This window comes from Anser cygnoides, chromosome 3, assembly GCF_040182565.1.
Source record: "Anser cygnoides isolate HZ-2024a breed goose chromosome 3, Taihu_goose_T2T_genome, whole genome shotgun sequence".
NCBI classification, from domain to species: domain Eukaryota; kingdom Metazoa; phylum Chordata; class Aves; order Anseriformes; family Anatidae; genus Anser; species Anser cygnoides.
In genome coordinates this window covers 112,247,475-112,272,735 of record NC_089875.1, presented here as the reverse complement: position 1 = coordinate 112,272,735, position 25,261 = coordinate 112,247,475, and the positions used below count along the sequence as shown (strand labels likewise).

Here is a 25,261-nt window from a genome sequence, read left to right as displayed (position 1 = left end):
TAAATATTTTTATATTCTGATATCTGGGGTTGTCTCTCGCTGGCCCTGAGGGCCTCCTCCACAGCTGACGCGGGCGCGGCTCCTTCCGCCGGCTGCCGGCCGGGCTCCTCCTCCCCTCAGCGCCGCGGGGCCGCCATCCCCGGCCCTCCCCTTCCCTCCCTCCGTCCCCCCTCAGCGCCGCTCGGCTCCCGGCCGGCCCCGGCAGCCCCGGAGGCGGCCTCGGGCCCCGCGGCCCCTCGGCCATGCAGCGGGAGGCGGCGGCGGCGCTGCTGGCGGCGGCGCACACGGAGCTGGCGGCGCAGCAGCTGGCGGCGGCCGAGGAGCTGTACGGCCGCTACATCGCCTGCTGCGCCCGGGCTGCCCCTCAGGGGTAATGGGGGTGGGTTTCTCTTTTTTGGGGGGGGGACACACGACACACGCCATGCGCCTCACGGCTTCTCTGCCTCTCTCCCCCCCCGAGCAGCGCCAGCCGAGACCTCGCCACCGCCTTCAACAACCGCGGGCACATCAAGTACCTGCGGGTGGAGTTCGCCGCCGCCATGGAGGACTACGCGGCCGCCATCGAGAGCCAGCCCGGCTTCGAGGTGCCCTACTACAACAGGGGCCTGGTGCTCTACCGCCTGGGTACGGCATAACCCGGCCGGGCTGACCCGGGGCGGGGCAGGGCGACACGGCCCCGAGAGCGCGGCTCGGCCCTGGCACGGGCTGCGGGAGGGAACAGGGTGCGGACAGTGCTGGCTTGTGGCTGGCCAGGTTCTCCGAAGGCTGTTCAAAGTGCATCCCTCCGTTTTACAGGCAGCTCCTGGCACCGTCTGGGGACGGGTGGCACACCAGGAGGGGTGCAGAGGCACCTGCTTTCTCTCCAGTCATAGCAGGGAGTGTTAGCTGGAATTCCCCTCTGTATGCTCACACATAGTTTTTGCATCATCTAAAGTTACACTATTCAGGGAACCATCAGAGAAAGATGCGGTTTTAGTTTAATTTTTTGGAAAACCTGCATTAGTGGTCATTAGCCAGTCAATTCCAAACATTTCTATTAAACCTAAAACATACCTTGAGTTGGTACAATCATAGCGAGTGCACCCTTCTCAATTTGCAGAGGGCTGTCAGTCAGCTGTCATTGGGGGGAATTGATGCCCCTCAATTTTAAATATGCTGTAAGAAAATTTACACCCCTGTCTTTTTTGTTGGAGCCTGGCCATTGCATGGTCAGGATCTAGAAACTTCAGGACCAGAGGGAACTCAGGGAGGATGGAGCCTGGCCTTGGCTGGGAAGCAGTGTGCCAGTGTTCCAGTATTAACACAGCCTGGCTATTAGCTGCCTGAGCGTGGGCCTTGTGGCTCTTTCTCTTGGAATAAACTGCCTAAATTAATCCTTAAGCCCATTTTAGGTTGAGAAATAGGCACTTGGGCTTTTGCTCTGAAGACCTTTGGCTCCTGCTTGGACCGCTGGAACATCCAAATGTAGTGCATCCATTAGGTACGGTTGATGCATTGTTAGCGAAAGCATTAAGAGCCCTTCTTCTGTTTTGTTTTATGAGTGAGTAGTTAACAGAAAGGTAATTCTTTTTTCTTTTCTTTGGGACAGGATGCTTTGATGAGGCCATAAAAGATTTCAGGAAAGTTTTAGAGTTAAACCCTCAGTTTGAAGATGCTGCACTAAGTCTAAAACAGGCTATTCTTGACAAAGAAGAAAAACAAAAGCGAGGTTATTGAAAATGCAGCTAATGGTGTGAAAATGTTTTACTGAACACTGATGTGATTTTTTGTCATTGATGGATGAAACAAGAACACTTACGTCTGTTATACCCTACTGAAGAAACCTCATTCTTGGGTAAATAAGTTAAAAATGTATTATAATTGCAAAATATAAATATATTTTTATATTGTCAGTGTTGAAGAAAGGCCTAATTTTAGATCCATGCGAGATACTTGTCAATTTGTACAGAAGCTGTTCATAAAAAGCTGTTGGAAGGTCAGTAACAGCTAATGAAATCTGTAGTTCTCTCATTAAAGCTGTGTTTCTGTACTCTTTCACAGATTGATTTAAACATTCTTTATGGAGAAAAATCAAACTAAAACATTTAAGTACTTAAGACTGGCATTTGTGAAAGACACTGTGATTTAATAATGATGATCTTAGTGTTTGTCCAGATTTAAATGTAAGTTCGATTTAAGCTAAAAGTGTGCAGTTGTTAATTACAAGGTGTTATCCTTGAAATGCAATGGTAAATTATTTTCTTTTCACTTCAGAGTGTTCCTGCATTAAGAAAAAAAATCTTTACAAAGAGACCTTTTTAGGTGACAGCAGCTGTACCTTACATGAGGAATACGGTACAAGAATTCTATCCTTTTTAAATTCATTGACTCCTAGAGGTAGTTTAAGGAGTACCTAAACAGGTATGAACAGGACGTACCTGTTTTTTGTAATCCCATTGTAAAGGTATTGAACAGTCAGAAATTAATAACTGAATGAATAAAACAATTACGTACTTTTTATCTCGATATCTGTAAAGACCTTATTGGTAAAGAATGCAGTTGAGCTGTTCACAACAGGAATTATGGCCTTCTCCTTTTTATTAAAAAGGCCGATGGCACAAAATACACAATGTGAAAGCCGTCTGATTCAACTGGCTATGAATATCCTGGAAGATTCATTTTTTACATGGATGAAAGATGGTTGCTGAAATCTAAAAATGATTTATAAGGAACATGGAAATAAAAGTTTTAATAAAAGAAATAGTCTTGGATTGCCCCAGTTAGCATTAGGCTATATATATATATTTTTAACAAATGATGCTGATGACAACTCTGCTGCTTATGGTGGCTTTCTCCACGTGTGATCCAGGAGCTTGCATAGTTGATGATGGAAACATTTGGAAAGTAGGTTCTGAGACATTTATGACCAGGTTTTACAAAGATGAATTTTGGATTTCTCCAGGTATACGAGGTACGTGCTCATCTTCCATTGTTATATCTCAATGCTCTGTCTCCAAAATAACATTTAAGGATTTGCATTTTTCACGCCACCTCAGTCTCAAAACCAAAACCATACCAGCTCTTGTTTGATGGTGAGAAGGTGTGCTTGAGAACTAAACCTGTTCTTGATGTACCTGACCATGAAAATGAACTTAAAACACAACATAGACAGTTGAATATGATCCTTGAAGTTTTTCTCTGAGAGAGGTCACATGTGGTTCTGCACAGTACGCTGAGGATACAGATAAAAATCAGAAAATTAACAGCAAATACATATTTTGGAAAACAAATCAAGGATGCTAGTAGTAGTATCCCTTATACTTCCTACCTTGTGTTTCTTTGTGAATGTTGCTCAATTACTTCTAATTTATCCACTATTGTCACAGAAATATTTCACTGAACTGGGAGCAATTATGTAGCAGATTCTCCACAGTTTTCCTCATTTGTCTGGTTAAAGGATGAACTGTTGTGGTACATTTTGGCATAACTTGGAATTCTTTCAAGGTGGTTTCAGCCACAAAGATTCTCACACACATTTTCCCCTTCATAGGCATGCACTTGGCTCACTGTCTTTCCTTCACATTTAAGGTTAATCAGGGTTTTCATTCCAAAATTATTAAATAGTCCTGTGTGGTGGTCTGTTGCTCAGGACAGCTGAAGGGGTATCACAAAACATTATCAATACCAGAAAACTTGATGTGTTTAGTGACTCTCCTTGACCTGCGAAGTTTCTTGTTCATAATATTTTAAGAATTAAAAGTCTAATGGAGAGCTGTAAATTTTTTTTTTATATAATGTTCCATATGAAATTGAGAGAAAGCTTGTAAAAGAAGTGTGGGCTGTGTGCTTTGGATGCTTCACAATACAGAGGTACTGCGGCTTTACACCTTCACCAGGCTTTAGGGGCTGCCTGCTTGAAAATTGCAAACCTCTGTAGTGTCTGGGTCACTCCTGGCTGCCCACTCCATCACCCTTGCGAAGTGATCGTGAGTCACGGCTGTGGCACAGTACTGGTAGGTCCAGCAGGAAGCTGCTGCTTATTTATATTGACTGGCTCTTCACTCTGGCCAGAGATGTTTCAGACATGAATAATTCGCAGCCACTTGTGCAAGGTTTCCTACCTATAAACCCACTCTCCCAAAGCATCATCTCTTTCCTTTACACAGCCTTCACTGGCAGCCCCTTCATTTAGTTTCTTCCTCATGGTTGAGATTAATTTAGCAACAAATAGCAAATCACTGGGTGAGAAGTTATCTCTAAGCTTAAAAAAATGACTTGGTTTCCTTGATGTGTTACAGACTGTTTTTTTCCTTCAGCACCTGGAACAGCCTCTAAGATCTTACTTGCTTGGAGAATGTGGGAAAGAATAGCATCATCATCCTGTGCTTTTTCCTAGCACCCTATTTTTCCTTCTCGTGCTACACTGGAGGAGTCACAAATCTTGCCTGTTTTGTAGTGGTGCAAGGCCTTTCCCTTGCTTCTGCAGACAAGTAGGAAAAGATGACCACAGCCCAGGCTAACAGGCCAAAAGCAGGGCACAAAACAGTCTGAGAAGCGTTTCAGATACGGTTAGCTTGTGAGGTGCAGCATGGAGAAAAGGAGAGTCATTATGAAAGGGAAGTGGTGGCACGTTGAGGGGAAGGGGCTAGGTTGTCAAGGGGCAAGAAATACATTTCGTTTTTCACGTGCTTTACCTCTGCGTGGACAGCAGAGGTAAGTCAGCATTAAAAAGCTGAAAATCTTGGCTGTTACAGTGAGGGCTGCAATTTTTTCCTATGAGAAAAACTAATCATTGCTTTCCAGGCTTGTGTTGTTGCTCCTGTGTGCGTGTTACTGCACATTTAACGTGTTTCGCACCTCCCTAATGCCTTTTCTCCACACTAGTTGAATAATGAAAGCTTGCTCAACCAGAATGGCGTGAAAAAATAGTTTTTGAGGGCTTAGCTCAGGAAATAGTTCAAGTCCATAGGCTTGAAAACCAGCAACTAGGAGTTAGATGCCGAAGGTCCATCTTCAGTGCCTGAGGAGAGGGAGTGAGCTCGGGATAACCTAGGCGTAAAACAATGCGCCGTGCAATAGCGTGACTAAATCCTAGTGTGGGAAAGATGCACTCTGACTGTAAAAGAGTTTGTACGCTAAGAAGAGCAACCAAGCTAGGAGGAGGCAGCCAAGCACATGGAATTTCTCTGGCCGATCTGCGAGAATGTGGGAGCCTGAAATGCTTGTGGAAATGGCAGTGCAGGTGTGCCTCACCTCCCAACCTGCCAGGAGGGAATTGTCTCCCCATCTGTCAGGTGGTGGGTGGGCGGGTAGGGAACCCTGCTGGACCCCTTCCTGGCTTCCCAGGGCGACAGGGAAAGATCTGGGATATTCCACTTGCTGCAGAGGAGTTTTTGGGAAATCTCTGCAAGATGCAAAGTGAGTGAACTTCAGTGATGCAACAGCGACCGGATACGCATCTGTGTCAAATACGACAGTGTCCCGTGAGGACTGGGAAAAGGAGAGTTTGGATTTAGTCATCAGTATTTAGCCTTCATCCCAGTTTACAGGTTTCAAAACGCTTTTTAGGTTAACAGAAAGCAGTGGGTGTGTTACTGTTAGCACCAAAACCGGGGAAAGCGTTTCCTTGGAAAACAAGCGGGAGCGGTGCGCTTGCTGGGCTGTGCAGTGCTGGCTCCGGACAGCAGAGCGCACTGCTCATACAGCGGAGAGGAGGGCATCGGGCTGCTGTGTCGGGTCCTGGGAGCTCAGCACCGCCCGGCTCCTCTCAGCAACACTTAGTCCTTCAGTACATACAGCTTTAAGACTACATGTATTCAGCAATCACAGGCATGACTGCAGATTTTGGGAACTAATCAGTCTGTGCAATCTAAACTCAGGCTGCACGAGCTGTGCAAACCCACCGGACACAGCACACATGTGGGGCGTTAGCCTGAATTAGCATGGGTGCAATTGCCCCGTCTTCAATGCTGCTGGACACTGACAGACGCTGCAGTCACACCTTCAGTTGGCATAGGCACATCCCAAGAGTGATTTACAGGTGGTCATGTATCTGGTTTGCCCTTCACCTCTGGAAAGTAACCCCTCTAATTTTTATTCTCTTAAACAAGATGTTTTCTGTGAACACACACAAAAATATATATCAGGTGAATTGTTCATTTTACTGATGTTAGGGCATCTGTCTTCTCCCATTTTGTAGAGTTAGGCTTTTTCCAAACACGGGCAGGTGAGAAGAAAGCAGAGAACTAACAGGTTTCCAAGAAGCTCAGGTCAATGCAATGTTTTAATAAAAATTCTGCACCAATGGAGAAAAAATGTACGAGTATGACATTGTGTTGCATGTGGAAGAGGCCCTAAGTAGCAGATTGCTTGACATTTTGGAGCCAGTGTTAGTACACCAGATGGTTGCTGTTGCAGGCTAGCAAGGAGATGTTCTGCGCTTACATTGCTTTGTATGTATTTTTATTTGACTTTTCAGATTTGCACTTTACATTCATATGGGGGGATTGGCAGTCACTTTATGAAGTATTACAAGAAGCAGCCATAATCAGGATTGGAATAATTTTAGTGATCTGCAAGTCCGTATTTCAACAGCTGGAAGAAACAAGAAGTGTTATTTTGAAGCTTTGGGTTATTTTCTGGCAAGTTTTCTTGTGTAGCCACTTCAGAAAGGCAACAGGTTACAACATCGGCTAATCCTGTTGGCAGACCTCGCACTTTCCAGTGTTGTAGAGCTGTCTTGAGTCCCACAGTCTGGACTTTTCACTTCAAGCAAGATAATCCTAGTGATCACTGTAAGAGGTAATTCCTATGTCTAGCTGCACATTTATAAAGCAGCCAGCACAGCAGAGCCTTCAGGTGCTGTTGGGGACACAGACGGTGAAGAGAGGAGTGAGGCTGGAGTACACAGCTGAATAGCTCTGGTCCTCGAAAGACGGATGAAGCTACAAGGATAAACCCTAACAGGCTGGGGGATTTGGACCCTTGGAAAGAATTTGGGATATGACAGCAATTTGTGTTTGTTTCTAAACTTTTGGATCCATTTTCTTTCAGCTGAATCGTGATGACTGCTGGGGGCAGTCCAGTTGAAAACCCGATGAAATAACACCTTCCAAGTTTCCAAGACTGCCTTCTATAGCCCAACTCCAGCTTGCACTGCTCCACTGCTGGCACCTTCTCCAGAGCCATACCACCTGTGTTTGACTTGGCAGGTAGCTCTCCTCCTTCCCTCTCCTAGCGGTCAAGCTTAGACCAGGAGACTGCAAACCCTGCCTGTTCCCTAGTTCTTGCCTCTGCCCCTAAATGCTTTTGAAAAGATAAGAGATCAAAATGGAGAAGATGGGAGATCAAAATGGAGACTGTCCCAGAACCTAAGGTCTCAAAGGACAGGCTATGTATCGGTTGTGCCACAAAGCATGGTGACCTGTCTAGGTGAATTCACGGTGCCTGGAGTTCTTACCAAACTCAGTTTATGTCCTTCATCTTAGGTCTGGATCGACAATCTGGACTGGTCCAGCAAGTACGTAACCCTGGAGGCTGGCTGAACGGTGATCTGGAAAGGACGAGAATGACACATGGTGTATCTGTAGTTTTTCAAGAACACGTAAAAGTTGCACTTTAAGTGTTAATGTATTAAAGTAAGAGCTAAAGGTAACGTTACCAGGTCTGCTTTCAAGGCATTTTAGATGCCAAAACCAGGGGTCCTAAATCTCTTAAAGACATCTGGCCAGTACTTTGCAGTGGCTCCTCTTCTCCTGAGCACTTACCGTTCCTCTCCTTGCTTGGGCTGCACTGTCCTCTGCAGGGGCTGCCAGGAGAGCAGACTGCCACCAAACAGTGCACATACACCTGAGAAGAAGGAGAGTACCACTTGGTCCATATCAAATCCCCCTTTGCAGAGCAAAGTTTTGTCTTTTGTTCCCTTTTGCAGAAGTTGCAGCTGATTAGACTCAGGCCTGGCTGAATGCTTGCATATGGCACATTCTAGCTGGACCTGCCTTGAATTTCGACTTTGGTGTCAAAGAAGCCCTCAGGCAGTTTGGTAATTGAGAGGCTGAGACAGGAGAAGCGAAAACCTCACAAGCTGCAGCGAGGCTGTGTATCAAAGCTAGACAGAAACTCAATCTCGTGCTAGATGCAGCTGCCCATTTAGGAAGTAGCACATGCCAGAATTGCATCATATTCATTTCTAGCAAGTTCACAAGTTGAACTGCTTATGAAAGGCCAAGTCAAAAAATCGTGGTTGCTTAAGCTGCCTGGGCAGGGGTACTGCCATGGCTTGTATCAGTACGTGTGCTAGAATTGACTCAACCGGGTGCACCAAGAGCAGAGCACCCTCAGGTAACTTTTATGGGTTTTCTTTGCTCTTCTCAGACCTGTTAAAGGAAGACAGAACCTCAAAAATGTAAGGCCGGACCCACATGCCTTTGTTTCCCTGCCCACTGGGCTGGTGTCTGAAGACATGGCTGAGTGGCTGGGCAGATGGGAGACAACAGAGCTGAACTTCATGAGGATGCTATGGTGCATAAGTTGACTTTTCTGTTCTAGACATTTTGAGTTGAAGTGCTATGAATATGCCCCTATAAAAAGTCAGAAACACCATATAAAATCATGTTTATATACCAAAATTTCATTTTGTTTCCTCCAGCCAGTCCGCTTTCAAGTCACTGAAATCGTATTACAGAGTAGATCTGAGAAGAGAACTAAATTAAAGCTGCACACCAGACAGGCTACTTGGGCTGGACGCTGGCTAGGTCTTAAGTCTGTGAGGTGTTTACATTGGCTGTTTTTTTTAAGTGAGTTTAAGAAGTATACAGGGTAGGGTCCATAAATGCTGGGTGAGCCTTTCAGTTAATCTTACCTGTCCCAGTTGACGTGCCAGGGTCCTCACTGCTAGCCTTTTAAAATGAGAAGGATGTCTCACTCTGGGGCTAGCAGCTACTGAGCAGAACTCCGCAACATACTCACTGCTGTTAATCTTACACCTATTTGAGAGAACAGAACAAAAGTTCTAGAAGAAATCAGTGTTTCTCTGATAAACATATAGGATGTTCAATAACTACTTGCCCATCCACGGTGATGTTCCATCTTGGGGCGCTGTTGAAGTCCAGAGACCCTGTCACCCAGCAGTTATCCAGGTATAACTCAGCGTTAGGGCTCTCATCTTTCAGCTCCACCTCGAGAAACACAGACTCCACGGGTCGCTTGAGTATTGCCTCGTTGGGCTCATAGAAATCCATGAAAGATTCATCTCGAGAAAACATCACGGCATTTTGTTGTTGGTTAAAATTTTATTTAAATCAAAGCATGTTTGGAAATTTTATGATTTTATTTGAAAGACACTTACTTTTGGACACTCTTGAAACTACATTCAGGGCTTTTCTTATCCTTCTGTATACTGCAGAAAAGGAAATGTCAGTGAGGTTCCTTAGTAGGAGGCAGCTTACAACTGAAAGAGTCACAGGAGTCTTGAAATGAAGGAAGAGAATTGCCTACCTGCAGTATTTGATCTTGGCACCATTGTACCGGAGCCAAAGGGACGCGATGTGGATGGCTCACTAACGAAGGCACCTAGCATCACTGTCTCTTTTGCTCGGTAGTAGCACGAGACTGTTAATCTATAATTGGAAAAAGGGTAATTTTTGTGTTCACCTTCCAGCACCAAAGTAAGCGTTGTCAGTGAGCAGTAGCTGATCCTACCTGTAGTCTGGATCTCTTGTGATTTTCGGCTGGCTCTGGCCTGGAAGAGTCTCTTTCTCATAAGAGATTTCATTTTCGTAAACAATGTGATCACCTTCAAACTGTGCATATGGGAAGCTCATTAAAAACTGAATCTTCTCAGGAGCTGGGGCAGGGCAACAAAAGAGGAAATGCAGGAGAGACAGAGACTTCCAGCAGATGTATTTGCTCTGACCGTGGGCTTACCCTTACTGAAGTGCCACAGGTGGTGACGTGGAACATGAAGAAGGCATGTCCTTTGTTATACTCTTTAGGCTTGCATGAGCTATCCCTTAGTTTGGTTTTACTCATATCAATGGCAGGAACTGTCTTCATTTGGGCAGATATCATTATAGTACCATCTGGGTGGCATACTGAGGAAATCAGAGAGTTGGTTATAAACTCATGGGAAGACTTACGATCTTTTTGTTGATTGATCCTTTGTACAACTTACTTATAAATGCCGAGGAATTAAAATTGCAGCTAACGGAGAATATCTGCAAGGTCTCCATAGTTCTCACTTTCCTTAGGGCAACATCGAACCTTGCTTTAATTTTCTGAAAGGACACTTCCTGTGAAGGAGGGGTTGGAAGAGATCTCCTGTTAAGGCACATGATCAATATGTACAAAATTCTGCTCTTCAGCTTGTGCCACTTGAACACCAACAAGTCACGAGAGTTAAGTCAATGTAATGACTCAAACCTCATGCAGCACGGGAACAGGAGTTTTCTGGTACAAATTAATTGGTTACTGTCACAGAGAGATAAATTCTGGCTGATTATTGTAGAATGCTTCAGATATTTATTACCACATCAATTTTCCCTGCTGTAATTTAACATTTCTACAAAACGTTCCTTTAAAAGAGTTTCTTTCATAAAAGCTATATTGAAATACTGTTTCTGGCTCAGTTTGGGACATTTTGCCTCATCTTACTAAAAATACAGAGGAATTCGTTGTTGAAGACTTGGTGCGTATCTTTTAGAGACAACTCAGCACTGCAGATTACATAATATATGACATTACCAGAAGGGTCTGTGTCTGTTACGTCTTGTCCTTCTTGCACTGGCTTAGAGTCATTCCCTCTAGAGGTTTTCCAGCACACGTAATACTGCAGCACTACAAACTGACTGCAGGGCTGTGCCTTTATAAGCATAGTCCTATATGCTTTAAAGAAGGCTGTTATGCAGTTCATGTACCTCATAGGTAACTCCCACAGCAAAGAGAGGTATTTGCAGGACCAGGTGGGTAGAGTTGCTAGCTGCAAGGTACCCATTTGTGAGCGCCGTGTGCCGGTTCAGAAGCTTGGCACCAAGATACAGGTTCCAGTACTGGTGCAGGCCAAAAACGGGAATGGCTAGGTACAGGTTTTCTTCATCGCAGTAGCCAGTTGCTTCTGGTATTTCTGTGGCAAGAAGGTGGGATGAGGAGTTAGCAATGAGTGAGAGTTTGGCTCAGGCATGGGTTTCCATCATGGGTAAATGTTGCACTGGCACCACAGCAGTGCCGCTATGCGTGTACTGGCACCGCCTGTGCTCTGTGGCCTGTCAGCTTGCTTCCAAGTTAGCTCCTTGTTTCTGTAATGCAAGCTGAACTACACATGTAATTTTTTTTTTTTTTGTCAGCCTCCTTTGGGTTGAACCCACAGCTACTTCCAAGATAAAAACAGGACAGTGAGCAGTCTCTGTCACCTTCGTGGCATCCAAAATCTAAGAACTTTGAGGAAATACCAACTGGACCTCGTGCCAGTTTCAATAACCTGTTAAGTGCAGCTCTTAGCAGCTAATTTTCTCTTTATAGAAATGCTGTCTTTGGAGTTCACAGTGATTTGAGTCAGTTGAGTTTTGCCCTGGACGCGGAGGCAGAATTGCATTTGAGGACAAACTGAAACTCGTAGCAATGTCTGAAAGTTTTGCCAGTAGATATATGTTCAAGTTATGAGGCATCTTGTTCACTGAGTTTGCTAGCCAACTTCTTTTACACACTAGTTTTTATTGCTCTCAGTGTCTCGAGGGCAGACTGTCTTGCCAGTATGCAGAAGAGCTGCCATCAGAAAAGCAGCAAGTTGGCTATGTTACCAATAATGAACTATCGAAGGGTGGGGTTTTCCCAAAAGCTCTCATCCTCTGCCTAACTCCATTCTCACTGAATTCAATGAAAATCTGATCCATGCGGTTGATGCAAAACAGTTAATATCGGGGCAAAGCTTACCAATATCAGCAATCACACATTCCACCTCTGCAGAATGGTAATAGAGCACCATCTCCGGACCCACACTTAGGGTGTAGTTAACAAGGAGGGTATATTTTGTTTCATTTCTGTTCACATACTGAAAGAGAGAGAAAATGTAAGGCTGCAGTAGCAAAGGATTCCAGCACAGACAGGAATGTATATCCTGAGCAGCACTAAATAATTATTCCAGCACCCTCTGCTCCCTAGCAAATAACTCTGTCTCCAAAAACATCGCTTCAGTTGGCCTAAAACTACTCAGAAAGCTGGACTGGATTCAACAGCTCTTTTGGCAAAACATAAATGTGGAGAATGTAGTGCCTGTTCAGAAAATGGAGGCAGAAGTGAACACGGTGTTGTTTCCTCTGTAGTCCGCTGGTGAAAGAGCCCGAAGAGGGAGGTCTGGATCCATATCTTTATTCTTATTTGCTCAGAGTGTGGTCTGAACCCAGAAGAAGGAGTAATCAGTAAGACAGAAGGTATGAGGAGATGCTACAAGACATCTCTCAGTATCCTTATTTACTTCAGTAAAAGTGCTCTCAAAGCAAAACTTGGTATGTAACCTGAAAGAAATACTTAGCTTTGCTGAATATTTTTGGCTTGCTTTGATCCTTAATGCAATTTAATTGTGGTTTGACTGCTGTCTGAAAATTATTTGTGCAAGTCCTGATCCTGTGTGTTCACAGTGTTGTTCCTTGTAACAGAAAATAGCATTGAAGCTCTGTGTGATTTAGTTGAAACAGAGGTTAGAGGACTTGCAGTTAAGCACCCTCCTGCTAAAATGAGAGGCTGAATTTCCTCCACGAGTTTATACTTTTTACAAATATTTAGATTGAAAAGGGTCTGAAGCTTAGCAAAATATGTTCAGAATAACCTGAGTCGGCCTGTACCTGCTTGAGAGGTGCCTGGCCCGTGCCAGTGGTCAAATGGCTCTGCATAAACAGTAGGTTCAGGAATTACTGGATGATGGTAACTGCTGTTTGCAGGATTGAAGTAACTGATTTATTTTTACAAGGCTCTTCTGTTTCAAGGGACAACATTTAACAGAGATTTGACAAACCTCTTCCTGCTGGGCGTTGCTCTTGAAAATTAGCCATGCTGACAGAGACTAAAGGAAGTCATACTTCATACTATCTTATCACACTGGATGCTGCAATTCTCCTAGAGGCCTAGCGAGAGCAAGGTGGGGACATACAAACCTCTAATCTTAATTAAGATGAGTTCAGACTAATTGACACCTTTATGATTGAGGAACAGTTGTTGGTTAATAAAAGCCAGGCACATGTTCTGAAAAGGGACTACTCTACCTCCTCCACTCAGCTGCTCAAGTGGCCTGCTGTATCTTACCTCCTTTAGAACATATGGATCATCAAAAGAGACTTCCAGGATAAATCCTTTCGTTCCATTCGAAAAAGAAGTTTCATAAATCTTATACCCACGGTGCTGTGCTTCTCTGAGGGTAAATGGCACATTTCCTATTGTGATTGACACCAGGGAGACATCAGGAAGAAAGTGTCCAAATGCAATATTAAATATCCTTTCCTCTGGCAGAGTATCTGTAGGGAGAGAACATCAAATTACTGCTCATGTGGATCAAGTAACTAAGGCAATTGGGGTGGCCTCCCATTCATGTTCCAGGAAACTTCGCCAACAGCCATCTCTTTAATGGCTCTGATTAATGACTGTTTGTGTTCTAGTCAGATCTGAAATACTCTGAGTACACGAGAATTGCTTCAAGCTGCAGGAGATTAACAACAAATACATACAACTTCAGAGAAAGTGGGTTCAGTAACTTTCTAGAGGTACACTATGATGTGCAGTGATTTTAATGAAATCTAGAATCTAGTTCAGCCACATAAAATGTGAGAAAACTATGATAACATATGCTAAGAGGATCCATTTTTTTTTCTTCTGTATCATTTATCCAGATAGCTCCAAAGATGACTAGTATCTTAATGCATTGGAAAACATCATTAAAAGAAAACAAACAAAAAATATTACTGCACAACTGTTTGGCACAGTGATTTCAGTATGCTCCCAGATAACAAATGCAAGTTGGTCAGAGGTTGGACTCGGTGATCTTGGAGGCCTCTTCCAACCTAGATGATTCTGTGATTCTGTGGTTTGGGGAGAAAATGCCATCGATTGACACCGTCCTTAGACAGTGTGATAACTGCATAATGCAGCATCTTTATTCTAGGTCTCAGTGCTCACTGGAAAAATATGGTGGCTAGAGTGACAGAAATGTTCCTGTTCTTATCAGCAACTCATAATTTTAATTTTATCTCATAAAGACAGGTAATAAATAGCACATCCATTCATGCTAAACATTTGTTTTGTTTTATAATACCTTGAAACTTGACTTTGGCTAGAAAATTGGAAGTGAGAGTTGAGAACATTTTGGTGAATGAAGGTGTATGGCAGAGGTCAAATGGACCAGGGTATATTGCAGCACAAGGAAGAGACTGGGAAAAGTCAATGAGAAGAATGACTTACTGTTGATAACAGTTGGTATTTGTGGCATGAAAGGGGTAGTGATGGATTTGATGACGGTATACTTAGTGGTTTGCCAGTCTGCATCTGTCCATGTGTGCTCCAAGAACAAATCAATACTGTAAATGATTCCATATACACCACAAGATACAGAGCTCTAGGAGGTAAAATTTGTGTTAAGCTTTAAAACTCAGTGTCTCGATGGAGGAACAAATGAATAAGGTTAAAATTCGTACACTAGAAAGAGCAAATGGTATTTTAGGACAATTTGGGATGGATTTTGCTAGGTGGGGAGCTTGTTTGTTTCTCTGCCTGATCCATTTGTCTGGTCCATGTAAAATCTCAGATACTGCTGAGATTTTCAGTAAGGAGGTGTTGGGTTTGGGAGGTCCTCAGTAAGTTTAGTAAGTAACCGTATTTGCATGTGTTTTTTTGCAGTCGCTGGGCTACCAGTCACGTCTCTCATTCTGTCTCAGTTCACCTGGAAAGTTTGTCAGTGCTTCCAGCCGTTCTTCAGACTGTGTGTGTCTGGTGTTACTGCACACACGGTGATGTAAGTGCCCACTGGTGTACCAAAAAGTGAACTTCTGAAGGGGACAAGTCAAAGTCACATCAGTGTCACTTTCGTAACTGTAACTGGTAAAGAACCTTCCATGAATCCTGACAGCTCCCTTCTACTTGAACATTTCCTTGGACATTGTCCCTGTGCTTGTAAAATATAGATTGACGTAGATTATACTGTGTCGAAAGCAGGTGGCTGTGCCCAAACTATATTCTGGAAGTAAACCCTGTCCCTTACTAACTCATATTGTCTGCATGGAAATTGTCTGGGAAGTTGCTCATTGACCCAGGCCAGATGTATGCCAGGACCTGTTTCATAATGTAAGAGCATGCATGATTGATCAGCGGTGCCCAGGAATCCCTTCCCTCCTAACTTATTAATGTAGTTAGTATAGATTATCAAGAAACAAAACAAAACAGTCTCTTGCATCTAGCATGTTTTGTAATCAAAGATACTTAATTTCTGCATAAGTGCTTTTGAGATACAGAGAAGGGAGCATTTAGGTCTTCTGATATTTCTCGTATTTAAGAATTTTAAACATTAATCACTATTTTGAACATTGTTTGGAGACACATTCCATGCTGCATCCCTTAAAATATGTTAGTCAGAAACAGGTTCATACTAACCTTTAGTTTGCCTCCTTCTGCTCCAATAGGGATAGTTATTCCAATGTGTGTCTTGTTGTGCTCCAGTAAGTAGTTGTTCTCCTCTGGGTTTACTATGACTTGGCCATCGACTCCCATTACAATGTTTTTTGACAAAAAGGTGGATTCTTGAAGCACTAATGTTGGGATAACACTCGGCACAGTCCATGTTAGCATAGTATCAGTGAAACTGGTACCATCTGTTGAGTTAGACAGACAGTCCCAGAAGGCCCCCGGGCAGTTGGAGTTCCCCATGAATTCACTCTGCAATGGTTCTTTCCCTGACTCCTTTCCACCACGGTACCTCTACAGCTTTCACTAATGAAACACCGTGTAGGGTATTAACCAACTAACGGCTGTTCTCTCACAGGAACCCTGACACTCAAAGTAGGCTTGAATCACCAGTTTCACACGAGTAATTAATATATTCAGAAGTACTGACAGCTGTGCTCCCCCTTACCTATTGTATTGTCTTTCTGGTCCTAGGAATTTTGCCTTGTTGGCAAAGGAATGAGACATGGAGCCACTTATTTGGAATTTTTTCCTTGAAATATCGGTTTCAAGATTGTGACAGCTTATGACCTCCTCCTTCCTCATCAATTGATCAAATTAATTGATGAAATTAATTGTTCAAATTGATCTGAGATTTTTTTTTTTTTTTCTGCAAAAAGCCAGGCTAGCTCCACATCTCCACAGAAGAGGACTAGGTGAATCCCAAGGATACAGAGCTGCACCCCTGGATTGAGTTATGTGACAGTAGAGAGCCAAGGCGGTGGGGTTAGACCAGGGGAAGCTCCCTGGCCCTTCTGCAGCAGTGTTACCTGTCTCCAGTTCCCTGCATGTAACTTGGGGGTTTGAGAAAGCACAGAAAGGCACAACTGCACCATGAACACAAGTAATGTAGTGTCACAGCAAGGAACATGTTTGTCTGGCACTAAAGACATGGGCTGTTAGCTCGTGCTGCTTGGAGAGCAGCTTGTAAAACTCTTACAGAGTAGGTCACAGGGAAATGGGGAGACTGTGTTTCCTACTAGCTCCTGGTAGGAATAGGTAGTTATTTTTGATGAACAAGGAAGAAGTCCTTACCAAGAGGACAGGAGACAGTCGTGTCAATCAGCATAAGCAGCCACCGCTGCCTGTACATGGAAGTGGAAGTGACCAAGTTCATATTTACACCACTGACCTTTTGGGATGCAGAAAAAAAAAGGAGAACTGATGTTCTAGGGAGGTAGTGGAAGCAGCACAGTTTTGTGTCCAATTGAGAACAGCAACTTACCATGCTGATGTCAGACTCATTGCTGTGGTAGGGCGCACGAAGGTACACGCGGTACAGCGTGTTATTGAAGCTGTAGCCCAGTTTTGCTGCATCGCTTACCATTATTCTCTTTCTCCCTGATGGAGAAACAAACATCAGTTGCCATAGCTGGTATGCAACATTTTGAGTCTGCAAGAGAGAGATGAGCTGCATCAGACCAAAGACTACCAAAAACCCTGAAAAAGCTGTGATGTTGTAACATCTGTTTTCCTACTAGGATCTATAGTAGGTGGAGTCGCACTGGACACTAATAGTCCACCCAGGCAAGAAACACCATTAATATATAAAAAAAACCTCAGGAATCCTATAGCTTTTTATAGCTTTTTTAGAGATAGCCTTATAATTGCCCTGGAAGAAACTTAGATTGGTGGTCTTGATCAAATCCCCTTGGACAAAACACCTATACAGTTAATAAAATGATTGTGTCCGTCAATTTCTGGAACAGTCCAGTGGCCAAATGACTGACCACCTTTTATGATATGGAGCCATACTGTGTCAAAGATAAGATGAGAGAAATGTCTGTACAGGTCTAGAACAGTCTTCTTCTCAAATGATAACTATATGAGTGGATAACCAAAAGGAAAAATGGGCATAAGAAGAAACATAACATGAGACTAAACATGGGAAAGACATGAGAAAAATAGGACAAGCATATGCATTTTCCCTAAGCATATGTATTTCCCCTCTAGCCTCAAATAATGTTCAGCTCAGAGACTCCTAAGTGATCTGTAGCTTCTTTGTATTTTGCATGGATTTCTCTTCTGTGAACTTTTCCAGACTAACCTTGGGACCATGCAAGATTTTAGCAGCCACATTTTTGACAAGACATTTGACAGATTCACTACCCATTGTGAGAAGAACCACCTACCTTTGCTGGTTTTGTACTCAGCTTCCACCAACATAAGAAGCATATGGCTCTACTCTCCCACCTAAATGCCTTTCTGCAGTCTAGAGCTCTAAGAAAACTGGAGAGGTTTTTCAGTACTCGATGACAACTTTTCTGTATCCCTTTTATGACAGAGATGGAGCTATTCCCCAAGAATGACTCATGAGGTTAGCAAGAAGGCTGGGAGCTGCTAGGAAAGACTCTCCTTCATACCTCTGGAAGGGCTGACATCCATGCGACGGTGTAGTCATTTGAAACTGCAGGGACATCAGTCTTCACGGACACCTGGAAACACAGATGAGATTGTTTGGGAACAGACAAATCTTCAGCTTTATTACAGGCACGGGGAGCAGAGAGATGTCTTTCCTTTCTTCTCCAGCGTCTGTTGGGATTTAGCAAGTTGCATTCACTGGAAGTAATTAAAGTGTTTCCAAACAGGTTCTTCACTGCGGTGAGTTCTGTGACCTTACACTGGAGGTTAAAGCCATGGCATCTGTAGCAGTGCATGTACAGAAGAGGGAATGTCTTTGTGTTTGATGGGGTAAATCAAAGGTCCTGTTTCATATCTGGGAAGCTGTAGACTAGATCATGCTCTGGAGACTTTCAGGGGCATTCAGGTATCTCTACAGAAGGTATAGGGAAGCAGGATATCTGCTTTAACAGAACTGGTTCCCTCTTCCCATGCAGGTTAGATACCCTAAAATGTAGGATCTCCATATCTACAGGCAGCAGGTTGAGCATGCAACTAGTACCACCCAGTGGGAGGCAGGTTCTATCTCACTCCTCTGAGTTGTCTGATGCTGCAGGGTTGCAGCTCTGCCAGCTCCAGGTTTTATTATTTCAAATAGAAGGATAACACTCTTGTGAGTGCTGCAGAACTTCATAACATAGAGGTAGTCTCCTGAGCTAAACAGCTTGGCTGCTGGTCTGCCTGTCTGCTGATTTGCTTGCAGTGGCTTGACTTACAGCATCTGTACACTTAACTGAATTTCACTGCATGCAAAATACCCGTGACAGGTATGTATACTATTAACAAACATCTACAGTTGCACTCCGTGCTGAATAGCTGCATGCACACATAGTACACGGTGTAAAAACAGCTTCTGATGGGAGTTTGTGGAGGTTGCTGTGCTTGGCGGGGAGCTTAGATGGAGCTTAGCCTTCAGTGGGAAAACTTTTACCTCCATGTAGTTTTCTTCACACACAATTTCTCTTGGAGCCCAGGAGGAGTAAGAGCAGTACATAGGGTAGGTGTAGGTCACAGCTGCCCTCATGCTTGCAAATGAGGAGACCTTGATGTTCACAGTCAGTGAAAACAGCTCATCTGCCTGGGAAGGAAAATAGGAGATTCAGCAGATCCTGTGGAAGGTCCAGCTCATACACAGCCAGGAGCAGCTGCACAGGACCATCCAGCCCAGTGTCCTGTTTCCAAGAGGGTTTGGAGGAGGATGAAGTGGTTGGAGGAGCACTGAGGGCATGTTTACAAGGATGAGAACAAAGTTGTTGTGAAAGTTCCTCCAAAATATGAGCCTGTCTTAAGTGGTTTATGCACAGGGGCTTTCTGAGCCAGAGACATTGTCTCAGTACTTAGAGCCTTTGTCTCAGGTCAAATCTCTGCAATGTTCTTGCCACGGTATTAAGGTGCAGATAACCAGGGGAAGATACCATTATCTGACCTTCCTCACTATGTGTTACATGTTTTTCCCGTTCATGACTGCTGTGTGCCTCTTCATGGAGGCATAGGACCAGAGTCTTTGGTTTGATGTAGGTAGTTCAGATCTGTCTTACAAATGCTGTTTAGTGTCCATCTTGACTGGTTCCATTAAGAGCTCCTCTTGGTCCTTCAACTCTACAGGAGCCAAATGTGAAGCCATGGACTGTGCTCCTATCTGACATAGAAGTGTTTTTATTTACAGAAAAGCAAAGGCAAAACTTTTCCAGAGAAATGTCTGGTCTGGTCATTGCACAACACTGTGTACTCCCCCAGGTTCATGTCAGCATAAGATTTGCCCATACAGCTTCACCTTTTTTTTTTTCTTTTTTTTTTTTTCTGTGGGGCTTCCAGGATCAACCAGACTAAACATGGACAACAGATGAAGGTTCTGCTCTGATATGTTCTGTTTCTAGGTTCATTTCATCTCAACTAACATTTAGAAATTAGAAATCCAGGCTAAACTTTTACACGTATTTTAGGAAGGAGTGAATCACCTTCCGGTAGATGCCTGTTTCTCTCCATTGACTATTGTGGAAGCATAAACAACCAGTTTAGACTAGACATTATCTTTCAGATGGCTAAAGTTACATGAGGCAAATTTGGGTCTAATAGATGTGTGTGATCTACGTTCCTAGGCATGTGTTAACAGGAACATTACCACACAAATTAAGCCAGGAAAAGATCTGCCAGAATCACACTGCAAATGTTGCTTTTTCAAGCAGATGCCTACTTCTTTCCAGAGAGGCTTTCAAGAAACTCTCTGGCAAAGCAGCAGCAATAAGGATATGCTTGAGAGCTGGCAGCTAGTCAGCAGCATTAGGCTAAGTGTCATTTCATGGAGAGAGGAAATCCCATATCAGTCACACTGAACAAACCACATACCGAAGAGCCATTGCCTATTCGTTTCTACACACCATCGACGCTAACTCAAGTTCACTGTTTCTTGGGTTCTCAAAGCATGCCATTGGACTGCCATCTAATATCTCAGTCTGGCCTTGTTGGAGGAGCTGTACCATCCGATGTGGATTTGGGGCCATTTCTAGGTCTTACCTCATTGACCACGTGGCAGCCAAGCACTGACGCACGGAAGACGGGGTTGCCCCACACATCTTCTGACAGGACATAGCCACAGCGAGATGCCAGTTTCTCATCCAGCAGAACGGGGCCGGCATAAGGATCTGCAGAAACAGGGCATTGAGGAACGGTGTGTGGGATGGACAGCTTGGGGCAAGTCGGTGTGCAGAGCAGTACTGAGGCCTCCTCACCTTGCTCTCATCAGAAAAGAGGTCCAGCTGGGTTAGGTGTTCTCCAACAACACGTGTTGTTAAGGAGCTGGCGAACCTGTGCTGGTATGTGTTAGAGTGCATGTGATAGTCTGGCATGTCTCAAGCTCACCCACATCACGTTCACTTTAATGCCCATTTCACTGTGTCCAGGAGCTTGTGCCACAGCCACCTCGAAGTACTGTTACAGAGAGTTCCTCCGAGGCATCACATGTGTCTCCTCCCATGATTTTACTCTCTAAAAAAAGAATTATGGGCCATCCATTTCTAAAAATCTTCAAGTTGTGGTAATCTGCTGCTCACTCTGATCAAAGGATTAATTTTGGACGGGCAATTCCACAAATTGGTCAGGTTTGCTCATCTTGGCAGGGTGCTATGTGCTGTTAGGCCTATGGGGGAGCCAAGTAACAGGCACATTGGGAGATGGCTGTGCTCAGCTCTTGGTGCTGGTAGAATTAATAACATCATATTCTGTTAATTATCTGCTCTTCTGATTAAGGAGCTATTTTGGTCTTGGGTTAGACACAAGAATCTGTACAAACAGATAGGGTTTAACTAGCTGCCTTTGTAATTTCAAGATTTATCTGTCATCTTTATATGTCGAACAGTACTAATAACTGCTGTTTCAGTAGATGTATTCTTGCAGCCAGGATAGACTAAGCAGATAAGTGAGAGGAATTTTGGAAGAAGAGAGAATAGCTTTTATGAGACCAACTGATAGAGCTGGAAGAAACAAACAACCTTTTTGTGCCTGAAGGCTTGTCTGCTTTTTCCAGCAATATCAGTTGCTCTCATAAAAGCTATCACTTCTCTCCACACCCTTGCTGTACTTGACTTTTCAGTTCTGCCTCCAAATCAATTAAAAAAAAAAAATGAAACCCAGAAAAAAGTGGACTGATCTCAACAGAAAGAAATCTGTTTTGGGGTCAAATCACATACTTTGTTCAATTTGATGTGAACATTTGCTGTTTTTCATTTTGGTTAAATAGGTTTTTGTTTTTCTCAGCAAAATGGAGACCCTTTGTTCAATCTGATATAGGGCATTTTGCTACTATTGTGATGTTAAATAAAAAAAGAAAAAATAAAAAGTCCTTTAATTGCTGAAGCAACTTGTTCAGCACTCATTGAGAGTGTATTCTGTGGGTATTAACCAGCCTCCAGAGTGTTGTTTTTGGTACAATGAAAGCCAAATGTCAGCCCTTCCTTACAAGACCATCCTTTCTCCTCTCCCCTGGCACATTAGACATAAGAAGCAAAGGGGACTGTGGCTGTAGACACAAGCTTTGCTCATCGGTAGGGATACTGGCCAAACTGAGCTGCGAGAGTCTGGATGTAGGCAGCAAAGATGTTCTGCTGGTTCTTTGGGGTAAGTGACCAATTATCATGTAGATAACAGCATCCAGATCACACACACCGTGGTCATGTAGGTGATTCCCCAACCTTCATGGTGGTCATGTAGGTGATTCCCCAACCTTCATGGTGCTCGGGGCAGACACTTGTGACTCACCATTGATTTCCAGCTGGAAGAACTTTCCCTGGAGCAAGAGTTTATTCAGTTTCATCCAAAAAATCCTGGAGTGGCAACTGCTCTGTACAAAACCTGGCGAGAGCACATACAGAGCACATAAGCCAGTGGGACTGTAGGGCAGCGAAGAGGCACGTCTCATTACAAGCAAAATAACAAGTTCTCATCCTTGCCTCTCCCAGTATACTTTTATCACGTTTCACCAACCTGGGGGAGCCATCTGCCTTCCTTGTCCCAGCCAGAACAGTAAGAAAAGAATCCAGATCCTGCAGCATAAACACACGTATGGATGATGGGGTGAACAAAGAAGAAAAAAGATCAGGATGGAAAATGAAAGAAGCAGCAACCGAGGTCTCGTTACCTGCATAGCGAGTAAGCCACAGACTCCATCTGTCCCCAGGGACCTGTGCATGGGCAGTGAAGTCCTCCCGACTTTGAAGTAAAGCTCACCCAGCTGTGGAACTCAGTCAGACTCAGGAGGAAATGTACAGCTGACCTTTCACAATGGAGAATTTGCTCTTTCTTCTCCAGGCCCCACGTGTGGATCAGGAGAGGCCAGTGGCTTTGGTCGCATGGGAAGCCTGGGCTGAGTCCTGCAGTGCCCTCCAACGTTATCTGAGCTCTCGGCAGTGGGAGGCAGCGTCCCTCTCGCTCAGCCCCTGGGAGGGCAGAACACCCTCCTGCCAGGTATTTGCAAGGTCAGAAGCAGCTGCTGAGCCTGATTTTACTGAGTGCAGCAGGGGTGCTCCGAACTTTCCATCAGCCCCTGGGAAGCAATCTCATTCCCTGTAAGCCAGTGGGGTAGCTTTGGCTTCAGGTCTCAAGTGCACATGAAACATTTCCCCGGAGGTATTTTAATTGGGTCTATACAGGAAACACATTTTTGTTTCTGTAACATGTCCCAATGACCCAGCCATGCCAGAGATAACAGCAGTTCTTTGGCAGCTACACATTTCACTTTTATGGATCCAGTTAGCTCGCCCTTTGATTTGTTTGATTATTGGAGGGTGTTTTGGTGAAAGCATCTTGTTTTTAGAAGTGCTCCAATATCACTGGATCGGTCAGACCATGTGCAGGTCTGTACATGGCCCAACGTGCTGCCTGGGAAGAGGAAGCCATTGCAGCTGGTGGGAGCTGCGGCCTGTGACTGGCAGTGCCCCAGGGGAACAGAAAGGCTGAGAGGCCTGGTGAGCCACAAGCACACCTTGTGTGGCACTGACGAGGTAAGGTGGAGTGAGAGGTACAGGACATTCAGGATGACATTTCATCCACTGGAACCCAGAGTTCAATCTCCTTTGGTCCCTATTTTGGGGTGTTACCCAACCACTGATGTGTGAGCAGAGCCAGGCAGTAGAAACAAGATTGACCCCCCACACTGCTTTGGGGTCAACAAAAGCCAGTGAGCACGTCCACTCACAGACATAGTGCAGTCTGTCTCATTTTCTCCTCGGTCCCCCTTGCTCAGAAGACCTCTGCAGCAATGGCAGAACCCATAAAACCATCCTGCAATAGGCACGCTCACTTTATACAGTGGGGACCGACGGCACACTTATATAAGTGCTCTGGAGCACAGCCCCGGGGCTTGAGAAATCTCCCAATTCTTGTCTGTTGGTCACAAGACCCTTTCCCATTCGGCAGGAGCTGAGGTCCAACTTCTGCAACAAACTTCTTATGAGCCCACACAGAACTCGCCGCATGATCCTCGGCTGCGGTAACTCTGTGTCCCCGGACTCGGAGTGACTCTTCATTGAATCCAGCTGTGGCTGGAATTCGGCTGGAAATGGCGGTGCTCAGATACCACAGTGATGAGTGTGGTGTAACAATGAGATTTTGATTTTTGAGTGAAAACTTCAGTGTATTTGGACAGCAAGCCGTTCCAATTCTGATAAGCCACTTCCAAGAGCCATGTAGCATCTCTCCGAGATACTGGGAGTCAAGGTCTGAGGGAGCCATGTTTGAAACAGCGTGATTGCAATTTATTAATGAACAGCCAGCCGTCAGGACAGGTACACAACAGCAACTAGCATGCACTCCTTGTACAAGCAGTGGGGAGATGAATTTCCATGTACAACCTTGTACAACTCAGACCACCATGATTACTTTGTTTCTGGCATTACTCATGGCTCTAAATATGGCAGACACGACTTTGGATGTGATATAGCAGTTGCGGTCAGTGTGTGATAGCCAGCTGTTGGCCTCGTTGTCAAGCAAGCAAAGCAAAGCAAGTCCAGGTCAAATGGTCTTGGCTTGCAAAGATCACTTAACTGCTGCGGAAAGCATTGTTAGCATTGGGTGGCTGGAGGCATCGGCTGCTTGTGGTCCCTATAGTCCCTCTGGTACTTGTTATAAAGGTAGGGAGAATAAACTTGTGCATTTCAGGTGGTTGTATTTTGTCTGCTCAGTTTTCCTTGCTGTTCTGGCTGAATAAGAGCACCCATCATAATGTTCTTGTAGGGTAATAAACAGCTGCTGTGTTTTGATGTTGAGGTGATGGCATTCTGTGGTGGATAAGATGATTCATGGCTTGGGTTTTTTTGAGCTGAAAGGTACTGTATGAACGTAATATTTTCTTTTTTTTCTCTCCCTTTTTTTTTTTTTTTTTTTTGCATGGGTTTGGAACTGGGTTTTGCATTATATGATGTGACTGAAAGTTTAAAAACGGCCACTTGGAGCAGCATACGTATAGCACCTCTCCCAGCAAGGCTTGCTTTTGGTGGTGGAAAAAGGCTCCAAACCTTTGAGTCACAGTGTTTGTCTTTCTGTTGTTCTGTGGCACGGAAATCCCTGGGTTACTTAAATGCTACAGAAAGAGACTTTTTCATTTTTCACTTTTTCATTTATGAAAGTCAATTATAGCTTTATTTCCAACTGGTTAAAATGGAAGTTTTTGTTTTGTTTTGTTTTGTTTTGTTTTGTT

The 25,261-nt window shown here is 44.2% G+C and overlaps 2 protein-coding genes across 6 annotated transcripts; one reads left to right on the top strand and one right to left on the bottom strand.

Moving 5' to 3' along the window:
• The first annotated feature begins 11 nt into the window (after nucleotides 1–11).
• TTC32 (tetratricopeptide repeat domain 32) lies at nucleotides 12–21,924 on the top strand. Of its 4 annotated transcripts, XR_010830653.1 has the most exons (5): nucleotides 12–370; nucleotides 461–624; nucleotides 1,382–1,480; nucleotides 1,589–14,968; nucleotides 17,957–21,924. XR_010830653.1 is itself a non-coding variant. In XM_048047400.2 (4 exons), exons 1-4 carry the CDS (start codon nucleotides 243–245, stop codon nucleotides 1,714–1,716), a joined length of 516 nt encoding a protein of 171 aa, XP_047903357.1. In that variant the 5' UTR covers nucleotides 12–242; the 3' UTR covers nucleotides 1,717–2,034. The 4 variants fall into 4 exon arrangements, 3 of the variants coding, with proteins under 3 accessions (XP_047903357.1, XP_066851094.1, XP_047903358.1); XM_048047400.2 differs by lacking the exon at nucleotides 17,957–21,924 and having other exon boundaries at nucleotides 464–624; nucleotides 1,589–2,034; XM_066994993.1 differs by lacking the exons at nucleotides 1,382–1,480; nucleotides 17,957–21,924 and having other exon boundaries at nucleotides 129–370; nucleotides 1,589–2,034.
• Nucleotides 9,000–23,148, bottom strand: LOC106047378 (uncharacterized). 2 transcript variants are annotated; one of them, XM_048047389.2, is made up of 19 exons: nucleotides 22,706–23,148; nucleotides 22,552–22,610; nucleotides 22,327–22,419; nucleotides 20,587–20,714; nucleotides 19,004–19,150; nucleotides 18,036–18,107; nucleotides 16,898–17,065; nucleotides 16,708–16,804; nucleotides 15,604–15,821; nucleotides 14,419–14,572; nucleotides 13,270–13,478; nucleotides 11,905–12,022; nucleotides 10,893–11,098; nucleotides 10,151–10,268; nucleotides 9,904–10,070; nucleotides 9,679–9,779; nucleotides 9,475–9,596; nucleotides 9,326–9,376; nucleotides 9,000–9,229 (listed from the first exon to the last, which is right to left on the bottom strand). In XM_048047389.2, exons 1-19 carry the CDS (start codon nucleotides 22,732–22,734, stop codon nucleotides 9,000–9,002), a joined length of 2,487 nt encoding a protein of 828 aa, XP_047903346.2. In that variant the 5' UTR covers nucleotides 22,735–23,148. The 2 variants fall into 2 exon arrangements, with proteins under 2 accessions (XP_047903346.2, XP_066851091.1); XM_066994990.1 differs by having other exon boundaries at nucleotides 22,552–23,148.
• Nucleotides 23,149–25,261: the final 2,113 nt, after the last annotated feature.

What these genes read in the sequence shown, in the direction of transcription:
- TTC32 (XM_048047400.2), top strand. Translation starts at nt 243, where the DNA reads ATGCAGCGGGAGGCGGCGGCGGCGCTGCTGGCGGCGGCGCACACGGAG. An exon ending in CCTGGTGCTCTACCGCCTGG is followed by an intron (nt 625 to 1,381) that starts GTACGGCATAAC and finishes TTAATCCTTAAG; the next exon opens with CCCATTTTAGGTTGAGAAAT. An exon ending in AAATGTAGTGCATCCATTAG is followed by an intron (nt 1,481 to 1,588) that starts GTACGGTTGATG and finishes TCTTTGGGACAG; the next exon opens with GATGCTTTGATGAGGCCATA.
- LOC106047378 (XM_066994990.1), bottom strand. Translation starts at nt 22,756, where the DNA reads ATGCACAGGTCCCTGGGGACAGATGGAGTCTGTGGCTTACTCGCTATG. An exon ending in AATACCAACTGTTATCAACA is followed by an intron (nt 13,479 to 14,418) that starts GTAAGTCATTCT and finishes CTCTCCCTACAG; the next exon opens with ATACTCTGCCAGAGGAAAGG. An exon ending in TAATTCCTCGGCATTTATAA is followed by an intron (nt 10,071 to 10,150) that starts GTAAGTTGTACA and finishes TGATTTCCTCAG; the next exon opens with TATGCCACCCAGATGGTACT.